At 42.3% G+C, this 17405-nt stretch overlaps 1 protein-coding gene across 1 annotated transcript in view; it reads left to right on the top strand.

Annotated features, from left to right (window-relative positions):
- Positions 1-522: 522 nt before the first annotated feature.
- Positions 523-17405, top strand: part of Rab10 (RAB10, member RAS oncogene family) — a 57572-nt gene continuing 40689 nt past the window's right edge. Inside the window, exon 1 of the mRNA XM_005360857.3 lies at positions 523-1189. Within this exon, the coding sequence (XP_005360914.1) occupies positions 1063-1189 (127 nt within the window). The 5' untranslated portion in view covers positions 523-1062. The remainder of the gene's footprint in view (positions 1190-17405) is intronic.

Here is a 17405-nt window from a genome sequence, read left to right as displayed (position 1 = left end):
ATTTGGAATTCCGGCTCCTTCGAACTCTAGCTCCTTGAGGAGACCGCGATGCCACGACGGGCTCACAAGCAAGGGCCCTTCTGGAGACGTCTGGTTTTAGTATGGAGGTTCTTGAATGGCCCAGTGCACTCCATTCTCTCGCATCTACGAACTACACATACACAGGGACGCGTGGCCACCCACGCACGTCGCTGAGCCAACATCCTTAGCTCCACAACAGGAGACTGAGGAGGAGCAGAGGATCCCAGCAATCATCAGGGCGCCCCGGAAAAGGCAAAGGAGGGTCGGGAAGGCAGGGGCTACATGGACGTAGTGCGCCTGCGCATTCCCCCCGGCCGCGCCTCCCGAGAGGCGGGTTAGTCACGCCGCGCACCCAATCCGAAGGCCGAAGGGAGCGCGCCCGCGGCCTCGCCCTCTCTGGTCCCACCTCCGCGTGCCCTACATGCCCTCCCACGCGCCTGCGCAGAAGCGGGCCGCAGGGGCGAGGGCGCGAGAGAAGGGCGGGTGTACGTCCTTGCGTGCGTCTCAGGAAGCGCGCACGCCGGCGTGAGAGGGCACGGGGAAAAAGGTGGCTCTGGCCGGGGCGGCTCGGTTTCCTGGGGTTATGTAGCAGGGCTCGTCGGCTCGCGAGACCTCCTTTGCCGCCCTCGCCCGGGTCCTAGCGCGGAGTTTGTGCTCCGGGCGGAGGCCGTGTCCAAGCTTTCCGCGCTCCCTCGACGTAGAGCTCGCTCGCTCGCCCGTGGGAGCGTCCCGGCCGAGCCGCGCTGAGGGGGGAGGGGAGGCCATTTTGTCCCGACCGACTCCCCGGAACCGGGCGGAGCGGCTGGGAGAGGCTGCGGAGCCGCGGGCGCCGCCCCTCGGAGGCACGGGCGCCGCCACCGTCGGGGCTTCCTCGACGAGGCCGTTCGGAAGGTCTCCCTCTCCGTCTCGAGAGCTGCTTTCTCCCTGGCATACGCTTCCCCGCTGCTGCGGCCCCAGAACGCCCGGGTGAGGAGTTGGCCGTAGTGAGCAGCACCGATCCCTTGGGACTACAGGCGGCGAGCGCCCGAGCCGCTCCTCCCAATGGCGAAGAAGACGTACGACCTGCTTTTCAAGCTGCTCCTGATCGGGGACTCGGGAGTGGGCAAGACCTGCGTCCTTTTTCGTTTTTCGGATGATGCCTTCAATACCACCTTTATTTCCACCATAGGTAAGACCTGTGGGAGGACGGTGTGGGGGCTCTGTAGCCGTGAGCCTTTTTCTTTTATGCCAGACGTCTTGCTTCCCGGAATTTACGCCTTTGTTCCAGTGATTCCGATTCCAGGCGACAGACCTAAGTTACTGTTGGAATCGGAATAGTGCTTACTGGGGCGGGGTCTTCCCATGCTTTCCATCCGGTCTTTGCTTTCAAGTCTCCTTTTCTGTTCGTTGCCTGCTGGCACAAGAATATGCGGCAGCATTTAGTAGCGTTCCAGAATGCTGTTTCTTTAAGTGACTTGACTGGCCTTTCCATAATCGGGTGAAGTTGCTTGATGTGATATTTGTAATAGGCATATTTTAGTGGTTGAGATTGAAGCATTGCTGGCTACGTGGTAAATGCCCGAATTTGTATTTGCTGTCACAGAGTGTATTCCATCTGGCTGTAACTTGGAGTAAACTTGAGAGTTGCAGAATCATTAAGGAAAATGAGAGGGGCGGTGAGGGGGGAGTGAGTTGGCTGTCTTGACTAAACCATTGATGTGTCAAACAATCGGAGGCTCTTCGTGCTTGGGGTGGGAATCTGGCATGATTGGCTCACAGTGGTTTTTCAGGACCTCAACAGAAGCAGTAGTCGGAGGAAGATGGTCGGTTTCTTCTGTCTTCAACCCGATGGAATCAAGTCAAGTTCTCGTGTTTTACTTGACGCTAGAATTTACAGGAAAATGTTTCGCCGGTCTTGGCCCTACGGACTTCTAATGTACTTTTACCTCATATTTCGGAATTAGTTGGTATGGAAGTAAAAGCTGGGGCGCGGGGGTTGACCTTTTAAATGAGTTTCCTGTTTCGGAAATGAAAAGGGAAGGTTCCAAGAAAGTCGTTTTGACTCTGGCACCAATACTAATTTTGTCAAAATAACTTTACATGAAGCATCTCCTCCACCTCCGCCCCCCATTTTTTAAAGTATACTGTGTCTATCATTTTTGGACCTCAGCTTCAGAATTAGGGCAGTGCAGGAAACCTTGTGATAAATGTAACTGATTTCATGATGAGATTAAAGAAGCAGCAGTTTTCAGCTCTTAAGAATTGTGAAACTCAAATTGATTCCAACCAATTTATAGGATTACTGAAATCGGCTTGGATTTCCTTAGGGACAGGTATTTATCAATGACTTAAATTCATTCATATAAAACAAGTTTTATTGAAATTAGAGTGAACAAGTTTTTATTTAAAATAAGTTGCTTTACCTTACTGGTGGGAGGGATTGTCAAAATTTCATGAAGCTTAAACTTGCCCTCTGCTTTGTGGGTTAGCACTTACAGAACCGAGTTTGCTTTGAGGTGTAGCTGGGTGAGTCAGGTGGTTAGATCAGCAAATATTTATTGAGCACCTAATGCTAGGCACTGTTAAAGGTGTTGGGAATAAGTGATGGATACAATAGACCCCTTGACCACTCTGATGACAGGCACAGTGGTGTGTAAAGCACTATAGTGAGCAGAGGGAGGAAAGGGTCTAGTCTAAATTGTGGGAACTCTGAGTAGCTTTGCATGGACAGTTTCAGATGAAGCCTGAAAGACAAGTATAAATTGGATCAGCCGGGAGACAGCCTTTCTGAAAGAGAATTTAATGTATGGTTAGGTTTTTGTTTTTGTGAGACAGGGTTTCTCTGTAGTTTTGGAGCCTGGCTTGGAACTTGGCTCTGTAGACCAGGCTGGCCTCCAACTCAACAGAGATCTGCCTGCCTCTGCATCCCGAGTGCTGGGATTAAAGGTGTCTCCCACCACAGCCCTGCATATGATCAGTTTTTTAAAACCTGCCATCCAGAAGGGTGAGGTGGAAAGTAGGAAGCAAAGTTTTTTACTGAAAGTTGATCACTCAGCTCCCAAGCTGCCTGTTCCAGGTACTGGGGATTGAAGTCTCATGCTTGGTAGGCAGACTGCTGAGCTACATCTCCAGTCCAGATTCCATACATAGTCTTATTTGTTGTCCTTCCACTTGGGAAAATGGGTTGTTTCACTTGTCCTCTGCTGTGTTGGAGTCCTGAGTCCACAGGTTACTAACTGCGACTTTGGCTACAATGTCTTAAAATAGTATTAAACAGTGTAACAGTATCTACTGTGTGTGGTGCTTGTGAGGGTTTTATAGGTCGTTGAGAGCAAAGCACTTAGCCATGGTGCTAGGTACTTTGTAGGAGCACGTGCAGATTTGTGCAGAATTTATGGCCTTTGTGCTACTGGTGTGTGACAGAATATGTTGCTTTATGGATTGAATGTGTCCTGTACAGAGTGGCCATTTAAATATTTGCTGGTGCTCTGCTAAATAGTTTGACTGTAACCTCTGACATTTACTCATTCTGATTTGAAAACATTTGATGTTTTGGTATGAGGTGTTGAATAAAGTAGCTGAGAAAATCAACACAATTCTGACAGTTCTGAGTCCAGCTCAAACACATTCATACATTAGCTCTGTGCAGAAATTTGAATTTTTCTACTGTCTTAAAAGAGTGCTGTCTGAAAGAATTGTGAGCTACCCGTGTAATTAAACTTTGGTAGTCACAAAGGAAAAATTTAATAGTATTCTTTACCTCATCAAAGATGTACTTTTATGCAGCCTGCTTCAAACAGGTATTTTACATTGTTTTCCTCTAGTGTGGGAGCTGTATGGGCCACTCATCTCAATGTATATTAGACATATTTCAATTGTCTGGTTGTCAGATGTGGCTACTCTATTGACAGTATATGTCTAAACAACAGAAATGTAGCCAAATGATGTACAGATAGCTAGAGATACTTTGTTTGCCACTTTTAGGACATTTAAAATATTAAGTATTGCCGGGCGATGGTGGTGCACGCCTTTAATCCCAGCACTTGGGAGGCAGAGGCAGGCAGATCTCTGTGAGTTCGAGACCAGCCTGGTCTACAGAGCTAGTTCCAGGACAGGATCCAAAGCCACAGAGAAATCCTGTCTCGAAAAACCAAAAAAAAAAAAAATAATAATAATAAAAAAAATATTAAGTATTACCAGTGGGCCAGAGTCCCATCTCCTCTTCTAGATGGGCATTCCACTACTGAGATACACAACGAGCCTCAATACTTGCAATTAAGAAGAAGTTGTCACCTTACAAGTGTTCTGGAGGACCAGGAGACAGGTAATGCAGCCCCTTGTATTTCAGGCAGGGTCATTTTAGCTTCATACTGACTCTGAAGGAAGACTCTATAGATTAGTGGTTGTTAGAGTGCTCAGGGCTACTGGGCTTGCATTTCTGTAGATTTTAGCTCTTTCACATTCATATTAGAAATTATGTGAGTTTTTATGATTAGATTTATTGAATACTGTTGCAAAAATAAATTACTGGTATGTTTCACATTTAACCAAAGTGAATCTAAAGTCACAGCTGGGTGTGGTGGCTCATGCCTCTAATTTCAAAACTTGAGTGGCTGAGGCAGGAGAATTACAGGTTCAAATAGTAAGACCATTCACAATCAATACCAAAAAAGTGAAAAGATCATTTGAAAAATAAGTTACATAGACGCAGGGATCTATGCTTTTTTGCCTGTTAGTGCTAAGCACCTGAGAGAGGTGGTCGATGAATAAATGAACACAGGAGAAGGGAAATGAGGTAATACGGTGGGATCCTCTTTATACGGAACATTCTTTATTTGCTTTCTATTACAAAATAAATTGGGGTCATATTTTAGTTAATAAATATTAGCTGTTTAGATAATTGAGTAATGTGTGTATGTGTGTTTGTGTGGTCATGTGGTTAAGATGGAGGCCAGAGGATGAGGTCAGGTATGAGCTTCTGTTATCGCTGCACTTTTTGAGATGGATTCTCTGACTGAACCCATCTTGCCAGTTGGTCAGAATGACTGGCCAGCAAACCCCAAAGATCCTCCTGTCTTAGTTTCTCCAGTGCTGGGATTCCCCTGTGCCATGCTGACTTTTTACTTGGACACTGGGAATGTGCACGAAGGTCTTTCTGCTTGTGCATCAAACATTTTAGAGCAAAACTGGTCTTAGAAATTCAGTGATTGTTTGGAAATTAAGAAAGTTATTGGTTCTGGATGTACACATTTCAGAAGTTGATTTGACCATAATTTTGGCGCTATGAGCTCTGGAAAGTATTACTCTGTGATAGTATAGTTGCATGCACACAGTCCTTTGTTTTGTTGTTGTTTTTTGTTTGATTTGGTTTGGTTTTCAACATAGGGTCTCTCTGTAGACAACTATGTATTCCTGGCTGTCCTGGAACTCACTCTGTAGATCATGATGGCTTGGAGCTCAGAGATCTGCCTGCTTCTGCCTCCCAAGTATTGGGATTAAAGGCTTGTGATAGCATTGCCAGGCAAAGCACACATTCTTTTAATTTTATTTTTATTTTTTTGAGACAGGGTTTTTCTGTGTAACAGTCCTAGCTGTCCTGGAACTCATTTTGTAGACTAGGCTGGCCTCGAACTCACAGAGATTCACATGCCTCTGCTTCCCGAGTGCTGGAGTTAAAGGCATGTGGCACCACTGTCCAGCAAAGTACACAGTTAAGAATAATGGGTTGTTCCTACTGCACGTGCTATCGCTTGGTCCTTAATCCTCCCCCAGGCATATTTTTTCTTCCTCTAAGGACAGTATCTTTAATGAATATAATGTAATCCCAGCCCTCATGTAAGAACTTAAATTGATAAAGACTTGCCTCTGAGAGGTGTAGTGTCTTTATCAACTGAATGCATTACCTATTCTTTGGAAGAGTAAATTGATTCCACCAACCTAAATAAACACTTGTTGATTGGGCCAGCAAGAGGGCTCAGCAGGGTACTTGAACCAAACCTAGTGAACTGAGTTTGATCCCTGGGACCCACTTGGTAGGAGAGATGAGATCTCCAAGTCTTTCTCTGACCTCTGCATGTGTGCTGTGACACTTCAGTGTGCTCATGAATACACACACAGTCAAATCAGTAAATATAAATTATTACCCCCTAAGAATCAGCTGTTTTAACTGGATGTGGTGGTGTATGCCTGTAATCCCTGTACTCAAAAGTCAGAGATTTAAGTAAGTTTGAGACAATCCTGATCTACATGAATAATTCCAGGCTGACCAGAGATAAGCTGAACTTGTTGGCACAATTCTGTAATGCCATCCATCGCTCAGGACAGAGGCAAGAGAATTACTGCAAATTGAAGCAGGCTTGGTTTATGTAACATGTTCTAGGCTAACCCATACTACAAAGTAAGATACTGGCTTCTCATACAAAAGGAAAACAGCAGAAGAGTTGATGAAACTCAACTGACTCCATTTTACATAGTGCTGCTTTTTAGAGAAATGAGCCAAACCTTTGTCTTATAAAGCATGTGAGAGCTATGCAGTGATGATACTCAGGCTCATGCTGCAGGAATGCCAGAATGCCTAAGGGATTTTTCTCATTGAAGCATGTGCTCTTAGGATAGATTGAAACTATGTAAACTTGACCCCCCCCCCAAAAAAAATGTACAAATGGCTTACAAGCAAATGAAAATATGTTCACCGTCATTAATATTTAAAGAAATACAAGTCAAAGCTACAGTGAGAAGTTATTTTACAGTCATTAGAATGACTGTTCTCTATTAGACCATGGTGGCACAGGCTACGTGGGCTGCAGCAGGAGGATTTCAGGTTCAAGGCCTGTCTAGTCTACAGAGCTAGACCATCCTGAGCAAGTTAGTGAGAACTTGTTCAAAAGGAACAAAAGGAGGCCTGGGGATGTAGGGTGCTTAGCTTGTGTGAGGCTCACGTGGGGGTATGTGCGAGAATAAATGATTTCTTACAGTACCCCATAGAAACAAACAGACAAAAAAGCAAGTGTTGAAGATGTGGAGCATTTGGAGCTCTGTGATGTTGTTGGGACTTCAGATAGTTGGCCACTTTCAGACACAGCATAGGAGTTTTTCTAAAATTGAATATGTGAGCCTGGTGTTACTGCTGTGTGTTCAGGGTCAGGCTTGACTACATGGTAAGTTCAGTGCTAACCTGGGCTACAGCGATAATCTGCTTGAAAAAATACAGCAAAAAAAAAAAAAGACGTGGGTACATGGCTCAGTTGGTAGACTGCTCCTCAAGCACATAGGAAGCCCTGGTTTAATCTTCAGCACCTCATAAACTGAGTGTGGTGATGCACCTGTAATCCTGGTGCTCAAAAGGAAGAGGCAAAGGGATCAGAAGTTCAAGGATATCCCTGGCTAAATAGGGAATTTGAGTCTAGCTTGGCTACAAAACTTGCTTTTATTTTTAAAGGGCAACAAGAAGAATATCTAGTAAATCTGCTTCTAAGTTATAACCAAGACAGTTAAAAGCAACTTTAAAAAACTGTGCTAGAGCCAGGCGGTGGTGGCACATGCCTTTAATCCCAGCACTCGGGAGGCAGAGGCAGGTGAACTCACATCTCTGTGAGTTCGAGGCCAACCTGGTCTACAAAGCAAGTTCCAGGATAGACTCTGAAGCTACAGAGAAACTCTGTCTCGGAAAAACAAAACAGAAAAATTGTGCTAGAACTCTGACTCCCCCCTTCCCCCCCCCCCACACCTTGTGTATGCCAGGTAAGACCTATTCAAAGAGTTTGAAGTAGGGACTCACAGATGGTTGTATGCCAGTGTTCATAGGAGCATTATTTATAGTAGCCAAAAAGTATAAATAACTTAGAGCCTATTGATGGATGAATGATTAATAAATAAAATGTTTTTATGCCATGGATTATTCATCCTTGAAAAAGAATGAAATTCTGCTAAGTGCTATAACATAGATGGGCCTCAAACACATAAAAATAGCCACTGTGGTGGTTCACACCTTTAATTACACCACTGCAGAGGTAGAGGCAGAGGCAGAGGCAGGTAGATCTCTGTGAGTTTAAGGCAAGCCTGGCCTACATAGTGAGTTCCAGGACAACCAGGGCTATGGCTCAAAAACAAAACAACAAAGTAAGTCAGATGTAAGAGGATGTTTGGTACTTAGAGCAGACAGACTTATAGAGAAAAGGGAATAGTGATTACCAAGATGTCAGTGGCAGACATATGCGCAAAGTTAATGGTTAACGGGCATAGAATTTTTCATTTGAGATGTTGAGTAAGTGTTAGAAGTAATGGGGCACTGTTGGTCCCCTAGTTTCACCCACCCTTTTGGCTGAGATTGCAATATCAAGCCCAACCTAAGTTCAGTTTTTAAAAGTGGCTAAAATGGTAAATTTTGTGACATGTGACACCCTCTTCCAAATAACCTACAAGACTGTTGAAACATTTGACCTTGTGCTCTAAAAGAGCATTTGATCATAGAAAGTCCCTTCTGTTCCAGATGACAGCTAATGCTGACAGTGACTGGTGAGGAAAGAGGAACCTTCAGTAAAAGGGTTTCACTTAGAGTCCAGCACTGTTCTTTTTCAGGGCTCTGTTCATGGCTATGCTTCTCATTCTGAGAATTTAATTGTTATGTTATACCCCCCCCCCAAATATTGGTGGGGTACAATAGTTCTATTCACATTAGTTTTAATTTGAAGAGTGGGCTTACTTGGGAGGGGCAATGTTTTGACTTGGGTTATTTATTTGTCCTTTTCGTGGTAGAGTTGTCCAGAGCTTCATAGAACAGAGGTGGTAACATTAGAGCTGTTCTTTTCAAGGATTATAGGGTATAATGCTGTGACAAGTATTGGAATGAAACTACTGGTACTTTCTTGTGACTCAGAAGAGGAAAAAAACGGGAGGAGAAATACTGGCATCTGTTTCAACTTGAAACAGTACAAGGTTGCCCAGGTAGTGCTGTGGTAGAGGCTGCTGAATCTTGATTTACAAATGAGATTGTTTATTGAGCACAACATACACATTTTATTATTAGCTGTAGATGTACATGAGGAAACTTCTTATGAAGATGGTTAAGTCATAAAGGAGGAGTTTAAAAGAGTGAGAAAGTATACTGAAGTTGGGGCAATATGTTTGAACCTTTACAACTGGTAAGAACAATACGGAGTTTTTCAAATACATCAGTTTTGAAGCTGTACCTGTACTCCTGTAACCCCAGTACCAGGGAGGCAGAGGCAGAAGAAATGCTGGAAGTTTGAGGTCAGCCTGGTTTATGTAGTAAGTTTGAGGCCAGCCAGGACTACTGGGTAAGACCTTGTTTCAAAAACCAAAGTAAATGAAACAAAATTTCTTTTTCTTTTTTTTTTTTAAATTTTTTTTTTTATGGTTTATTTAACTTTATTTTATGTGCATTGGTGTGAAGGTGTCAGATCCCCTGGAACTGGATCTTCAGACAGTTGTGAGCTGCCATGTGGGTGCTGGGAATTGACCCAGGTCCTCAGGAAGAGCAGTCAGTGCTCTTAACCGCTGAGCCATCTCTCCAGCCCCCGAAACAAAATTTCTTAAGTTGGACTTGGTGAGGATAGGAATTTAAAAGGAGAATAAAGGTAAAGGAAAAAAAAAAAAAGGAGTGGAGCTGGAAATGTCTGTGCTCCTTTGGTAGATAGTAAGCTTGTCTAATATGTAGGAAACCCTCTGTTTGATTCAAAGAGCAACATAAAGGGCATGGTGGTGCACGTGTGTTTCAACACTTGGGAGGTAGAAGCAGGAGGGAGACCTGTTGAAAATGAAAATAAAACTTACAGAAATTAAGAATGAGAAAAGGTTTTTTTTTTTTTAAGATATTGTCGTGTAATTTGGGTTGCAAGCATGAATAACTGGTGTTAGTGATAGAGATATGTGTTTCCAGTATGATGCAGAAACAGCACCCAAGGTTACAAAACATTAGAAGATAGAAAAGGTATCATATTCAGAACAGAAGATACTGTTGATTTGTTTCTTTCATATCAGTAGCCAGAGGCTGTTTGCTCGGAACAGAAATTATCACACAGAAATCTGTATTAATTGCAACATTGGCCAATAGCTGAAGCATATTTTTAGCTAGCTCTTATATCATAAACTAACCCATCTTTATTAATCTGTGTATTGCCACATGGCTGTGACTTACCAGGTAAAGTTCTGTTCCCAACATCTGTCTCTGGAGGGGTTACATGGCTCCTCCTTGACCCTGCCTACTCTGTCCTCCTCTATCTGCTTGGAACTCCCTCCTTGCCCTCTTTTGGTAAGCTACTGCCCGAAACAGCTTTATTCATTAACCAATAGAAGCAACACATAGACAGAAGGACTTCCCACACCATTTCCCCTTTTCTGTTTAAAGAAAAAGGTAGGTTTTAACTTTAACATAGTAAAATTACATATAACAAAACAGGTATCAAGCAAGAATTACAGTTATAATATTTATATCTACTTCATCTTTTATCATAACTAAGGAAAACTATAACTATCCTTTAGCTCCACCAAAGACTCCAGAAGGATATAATATTACCTATGTAAACAGGAAGTGCATTGTAAGCAACTTCCAAAACTCTAGAATTGACAGAGATATCTCACTGCCTGGACAGTCACCCAAAGTTCTTCTGTAATGTTATGGGTACGTATCTTTAGCCTACTCGCCCATAGTATCCAGCAGACTTTTCCATGAAGCAGGAAATTTCAAAGACAGTTCCACCTATATTGCCAGTTTGTCAGTCACTTTCTTCTGTGTCCTTCAGAATGTCTGGCAGACTCTTTCATGGAGCAGGAACCCTAAAGGACTGTCTTACCTTCTTTAGGCAGCTTCAACAGTCATTTTTCTGTGGGTCCTGCAAGTCTAGTCAGGCAGTTCAGGCAAGAGCAGTTTCTTGGGCCTGGAGAGATGGCTCAGAGGTTAAGAGCATTGCCTGCTCTTCTAGAGGTCCTGAGTTCAATTCCCAGCAACCGCATGGTGGCTCACAACCATCTGTAAAGAGGTCTGGCGCCCTCTTCTGGCCTTTAGGCATACACACAGACAGAATATTATATACATAATAAATATTAAAAAAAAAAGAGCAGTTTCTTGCCCAAATGACTAACAAACTCCATGAGGAGCCTCTTCGATGCCCATCATTCTCTTGAAGTGGATTGGTGCTGCCACGAACAGATGTTTCTCACTGTCATGAAAGGTCCCAAGTTCTTAAAACATTTTAAATGCCATATTCTGTAGGTCTTTGAAAGTGTTGAAGAGTATTTAACTGAAATATATCTCTGTACATTTAGAAAACCTAACTGACATGACTACAAACTGACTATTTATAGATGACTCTATTCACCTATATTTCTTAATTATACTTTACATTTTAAAATGAGATGCACAAACCTAGTACCTTAATCAAGAGCAGAAATATACATATAACAAAATTGACCTTAAATTTGTATCAATAAACCAAGATCCATACCAATGCAAAGTACTCATCTCTATAGCATACCCCCTTTAAATGGACATACACAGGGTGTGTGCATGTGTGTGTGTGTGTACATGTGTGCATGTGTGATGGCATGTGTATGGAGGCCAGAGGACAACTTTGTGAAGCCAGTTTTCTCCTTCCACATTTAGGTGGGTTCCAGGGATTGAATTTAGGTTGTCAGGCTTTCCTAGCAAGCATATTTATCCACTGAGCCATCTTGCCCTCCCTCCTTTTTTTTCTGAGTTAAAAATTCTCTTTATTTGACGAATTACCCTTTTTTTTTTAAAAAAAAATTTATTATATATACAATGTTCTGCCTGTGTGCCAGAAAGAAGGCATCAGATCTCATTATAGATAATTGTTTTTTGTTTTTTTTTTTTCCCCGAGACAGGGTTTCTCTGTGGTTTTGGAGCCTGTCCTGGAACTAGCTCTTGTAGACCAGGCTAGTCTCGAACTCACAAAGATCCGCCTGCCTCTGCACTCCCGAGTGCTGGGATTAAAGGCGTGCTCCACTACTGCCCGACTTCATTATAGATAATTGTGAGTCACCATGTGGTTGCTGGGATTGAACTCAGGACCTCTGGAAGAACAGCCAGTGCTCTTAACCTCTGAGCCATCTTCCCAGCCTCCCGACTAATTAATTACCTTTTATCTGTTTCTACAGTCTCAGTAACCTTTGTGAGTTTCCTCACAGTCGAGCCAGCAGAGAGATAGTCTTTTGGCTCCTATTGCTTTCCTGGCTATCTCTAGTCTAGACCTTTTCTCCTTTTTTTGTCACAGGCTGGTTATTAATTAGACTGGTTGCATAACTATAGCTTGGGAGATTCCTAGGCCTTCTCCTGTGTGTGACAGTCTTGTCTTTCTCCTGTGTGTGATAGTGTTTTTGCTGAATGTTCTAGCTTGAAGCCTGTCATCCTCTAGTAGCTTCTTGCACAGAAAGACTGCTTATAAAGAGAAGTTTGTGAGACATCTCATCATAGACAAGTTTTCTTTAAAGTGGTGCTGGGGTGAAACAGGGCCTCACATAATATGCTACAGGTTCTGCCTTGGAGACATGCCTCTAGTTCCATGACAGTGTTTTAACTCTTCTCTTTGATTCTCTTGAGTGTTTGATGGGAGTCTAGGTTTGTAAGTGGAGACTGCTCGTTTGTTCCTGGCTGCTCAGACCCAAATAATCACACAGAAACTATATTTTAATTACAACACTGCTCAGCTTCTTATTAACTAACTCTTATATCTTAAATTAACCTGTTTCTTTCAATCTGTGTATTGCCTATCAGTATGGTTCTTGCATGTCCTCCTTCAGCAGCTATATGGCGTTGCTTTAACTTTACCTATTCTCTCCCTATATCTCTGTTCAGATTTCCTGCCTGGCTTTGTTCTGCTAAGCCATTGGCCCAAATAGCTCTTTATTCATCAACCAATAAAAGCAACACAGAAGGACACTCCACATCATAGATTGAAAGCAGTTTTCTGTTTTCTAGCTTTGGATGGTGCTGTTTTTTCAGCACCTTTCTGATTCCTTCTTTGTTAGTGGCAGAGCTTGCTTTTTGAAAGTCTTGGGATTTAAAAATTCTTCAAGTTCCTAGTTAGAGGTTTTAGTTCTAGCTTGGTGGGCACTCTTTTAAAGTCTGTTGTTCTGGACACATGGGTGTCTTTTCAGGTTCTTCACTGTAAATCTTGTTGCATTTTTTTTCTTCTCTTTATTTTCTGTTGTCTTTTTAACTGGATGTTGGGCTATATGAATTGTCTTAGTTTTTATTTTCCAATATTATTGATTTGTTTTACCGCCTGTGAAGTTTCTTCAACTTTATCTTTTAGCCCTGCTTTTTTCTTTTTCCTCTTTTTTTAAACCTCAGCCTCCAGATTATAGACTCGTGCCACTGTATTTAAACTTTTTTTCTATTGAATAGATCTGAGTCTGGGTCTGTCCTTCTGTCTTGCTCACTTGATTTCTTTCTTTTTTCCCTCTGTAGCCCAGACTGGCCTGAACTATGAACCTCAAGGATGGTTTTGAACTCCTAACTTTGTTTCTGCCTCTTGGCTAGCATTACAGTCTTGCCCTATTATGTCCAGCTTATATTTCAACTTCAGTAACTCTTGTCCTGGCCTTTGTTTTGGTTTCCTTCCTTCTCTCCTTCCTTCCCTTCTTTCTTTAACAGGGTCTCACAAATTCTAGAATGGCCTTGAACTTGCTTGGGAACTGGCCTTCAATGATTGTCCTGCCTCTGCCTCCCAGTAATGGGATCATATTGATGTCCCAAGTTGGTTTTGGTACTCACATTGTTGAAGCAGAGAAGTGATTGCCACAGATTGTTCTCTGACTTCACTCATGCACTCTGGATGGCAGGTGTGCATATGCACATAATGAGGTTTAAAAATTTAAGAAGAGTGTATTGTTTAAAAGGCAATTTGCAGCCGGGCGATGGTGGCGCACGCCTTTAATCCCAGCACTCGGGAGGAGGCAGAGGCAGGTGGGTCTCTGTGAGTTCGAGACCAGCCTGGTCTACAGAGCTAGTTCCAGGACAGGATCCAAAGCCACAGAGAAGCCCTGTCTCGAAAAACCAAAAAACAAAAGGTAATTTGCAGCTGGTAGTGCTGGCCTGTAATCTGTTATTCAGGAGGTTGAAACAAGAGGACAACAAGTTTAAGGCCAACTCAGATAGCTTAGTGGGACTCTGCCTTAAGAGCAAAGTAAAAAGGGTGGCCATGTCTTTTGATGATAGGAGAACTTGCTTAGCATTTTTGGCACCAGATTCAATTTCCAGTTAACTTCCTCCCTTCACCCCCAGACCTCCACCCCTGATAAAATATTTACTGACGGGACATGGTATTGAATATCTTTGATTTCAGTGCTCAGGAGGCAGGTGAATCTCTGAGTTCAAGGCCAGCCAGGGCTAAATAGTGAGAGGGTGTTTCAAAAAAAAAAATAAAAAAGGAAGAAAGAAAAAAAGAAAGAAAGAAAGAAAAAAGATATTTGTAAGATATTTGTAGTCCCTTTAATCTTTAATCATGGATGCTGAGACTTTCACAGAATGATGAACTGTAGTGGTGTTTCATTTGTATTTTAACAAATAAATGTTGCCTGAAGATTAGAACGCGAAACAGCTATACTAGTCAGCCATACAGGCCAGGCAGTGGTGGCACAGACCTTTAATCCCACAGCCACACTACTTAGCCACAGAGGCCAGGTGTTGGTGGTGTACCACCAGCCCTAGAGAGAAATATAAGGTGGGATGAGACAGGAACTCACTCTCTTTCAGTCTGAAGATTTCATAGAGGTAAGCGCTCTTTAGTGATTAGGATGCTTTGCTTTTCTGATCCTCAGGTTGAACCCCAGGATCTGTCTCTGGGTTTTCATTATTTGTGCTACAATGAACAGTGAATATATTTTAAAATCTGGTAATGCATCTAGGACTTAAATCTACAGGATTTTCCTTTTCTTTTTTGCTTGCTTGTTTTTGAGACAGAGTCTCACTGTGCAGTGCATGTTTATTTTGAATTGGTGTTGTTCCTCCTGTCTCTTTGCTAGGATTACAGGTGCATGTCTGCTACTATACCCCAGTTTTGCAGGCCTGGTTTATGGAGCAATTGCATTTTTCCAGAGAATGATCCTCAAACCATCTCTCTGTCGTATGGAGAGGAAGGTATAAATCTGGTTGCCTGTGTTCTTGATGGAGCAGTTAAAGACAGTTGGGTAAATGGGTGTAAGTTTAGCTTAAATTTCAGTATCTTTAGTCTTTTTTTTTTTTAAGTCACCTGGACAGATGACTCTGATTAAGCATGCTTATCATACTTCTAGAGGACCCATGTTTGTTTTCCAGCACCCACACAGGGCAGCTCACAATCTCCTGTAACTCCTGCTTAGAAGGGATCTGAAGCCTCCATCTTCCTTGAGCATTCACACTCACGTGCACATACCTTTGCCCCCCCCCACAATTAAAATAAGTAAATTTAAAACAAAAACCTCCTTGTTTTTGTCTTAGCTCAACATTCCACTGCACCTGTTGTCCTAATTGATTGTGCGTTTTTGCTGTCCTACTGAACAGTTGCTGAGATTCCTGCTGAATCTGGAGCAGTAAGAATCTGGTTATGAGAACGGAGGCTGCTATGATGTCTTTGTTCCTCTATGTATCTTGAGACCCGTTCTCCTGATGTTAAACCTTTCTAGGGTTCTAAGGCATGAATTGGTATGTTCCTACTTGCTGTCTTCAGTTGGCCCTGAGTTTTTATAGTTGCAGTGTCTAGTTATTGAAAAGAAGATAGAATTTATAACTCTTGTTTTCTTTGTTTTAGTGTTCAGAGAGAAGGAAGTAGGGAATCACCTTTTCTATCTATTGGAATTTGAGATAATTTTTAAATTAGTGACTTATTTTTTTTTTTGAAGCAGGTGTGTGTGTGGGTGTGTGGGTGTACCAGAGGGCAGCCTCTGGTGACATCCTCAGAAACTCCATCCACCTCTTTTAGGATAAAGTCCCATTGGCTTGGGGCTCACCAATTTGGATAAATGGGTGTAGGCCCGTAAGTCCCAGGAATCTTGTTTCTGCACCCCAGTGCTGGGATTATAGCGTTACTATGCCTGGCAGTTTTAAGTGGGTTCTAGAGATTAAACTCAGGTTCTCATGCTTTTAAGGTAAATACTTTCCAGGCTGAGCCATCTCCCCAACCCATGACTCTACTTTTGAATTTACAGTGTCTATTATGTTAGAGTTCATGTTATTTGTTTATTTTGATTTTATTGGTGTATGTCTGTATAAGGTGTTGGATCTTAGAGTTAGAGATAGTTGTGAGCTGCTATTATGGGTGCTGGGAATTGAACCTAGGATCTTTGGAAGAGCACTCGGTGCTCTTAACCACTGAGCCATCTCTCCAGCCTCTTCTGCTATTTTTTTTTTTTTTTTTTTTTTTTTTTTTTTTTTTTTTTTGGTTTTTTGGGTTTCTCTGTGGCTTTGGAGCCTGTCCTGGAACTAGCTCTGTAGACCAGGCTGGTCTCGAACTCACAGAGATCCGCCTGCCTCTGCCTCCCGAGTGCTGGGATTAAAGGCGTGTGCCACCATCACCCGGCCTCTTCTACTATTTTTGAGAAAGGTTATATCACAAGTTGGCCTTGTACTTGATATCAGTGAATTTTTGATGTTCCTGCTTCCACCTCACATGTGCCACAATGCTTTACTGGTGATTGAACCTAGGGCTTCCTACATTGTTGTAAGGCAACAAGTATTCTGATAGGGCATGCGGCAGCTCACAACTGTCATAATTCCAGTTCCAGGAGATCACACAGACATATATATAGGCAAAACACCAAGCACATAAGATAAAAATAAATCATAGTATTTTGCTATTGATATTGTTAATACCCTATTTTACTCTCAAGGTAATATTAATGTTACTTAGGAAAATCAGATGAATGTAGAAAAGAATCAGAAGTTTTCTACTACTTTCTATAGCTGACATTTAAGTAAACATTAAATGCCTAGTTTTTTACCTAGTCATTTGATTACTTGGAGATATTTTTGCTTTTTAACAGAGTGTGACTATAGTCTTAAATGCCAGTCTTAAAATTTATTTTTAATTTCATTTTATGTGCATTGGTATGAAAGTGTCAGATCCCTGGGAACCTGAGTTACAGACAGCTGTAAGCTGACACATGTGAATGCTGGGAACTGAACCCCAGTCCTCTGGAAGAACAGCAAGTGCTTTTAACTGCTGAGCCATCTCTTAAGCCCCCTTGATACATTATTTTTGTAAAACCCCCAACAACAAATGGCTTAGCTGCTTCATAACCTGTCAGAATTACATATAGCACTTGGCTTTAAATGGTAAGAACTAATTTTGAATTTTGGTTGATTCAAAACCTAGTAAATATTTGCTTATGAAAGGCAAATGTTGAGTTAATTTACCTTTATACAATCATAATATTAACAATATTTTATC

This window comes from Microtus ochrogaster, linkage group LG3 (assembly GCF_000317375.1).
Source record: "Microtus ochrogaster isolate Prairie Vole_2 linkage group LG3, MicOch1.0, whole genome shotgun sequence".
NCBI lineage: Eukaryota > Metazoa > Chordata > Mammalia > Rodentia > Cricetidae > Microtus > Microtus ochrogaster.
This window is presented reverse-complemented; position numbering and strand designations above follow the sequence as displayed.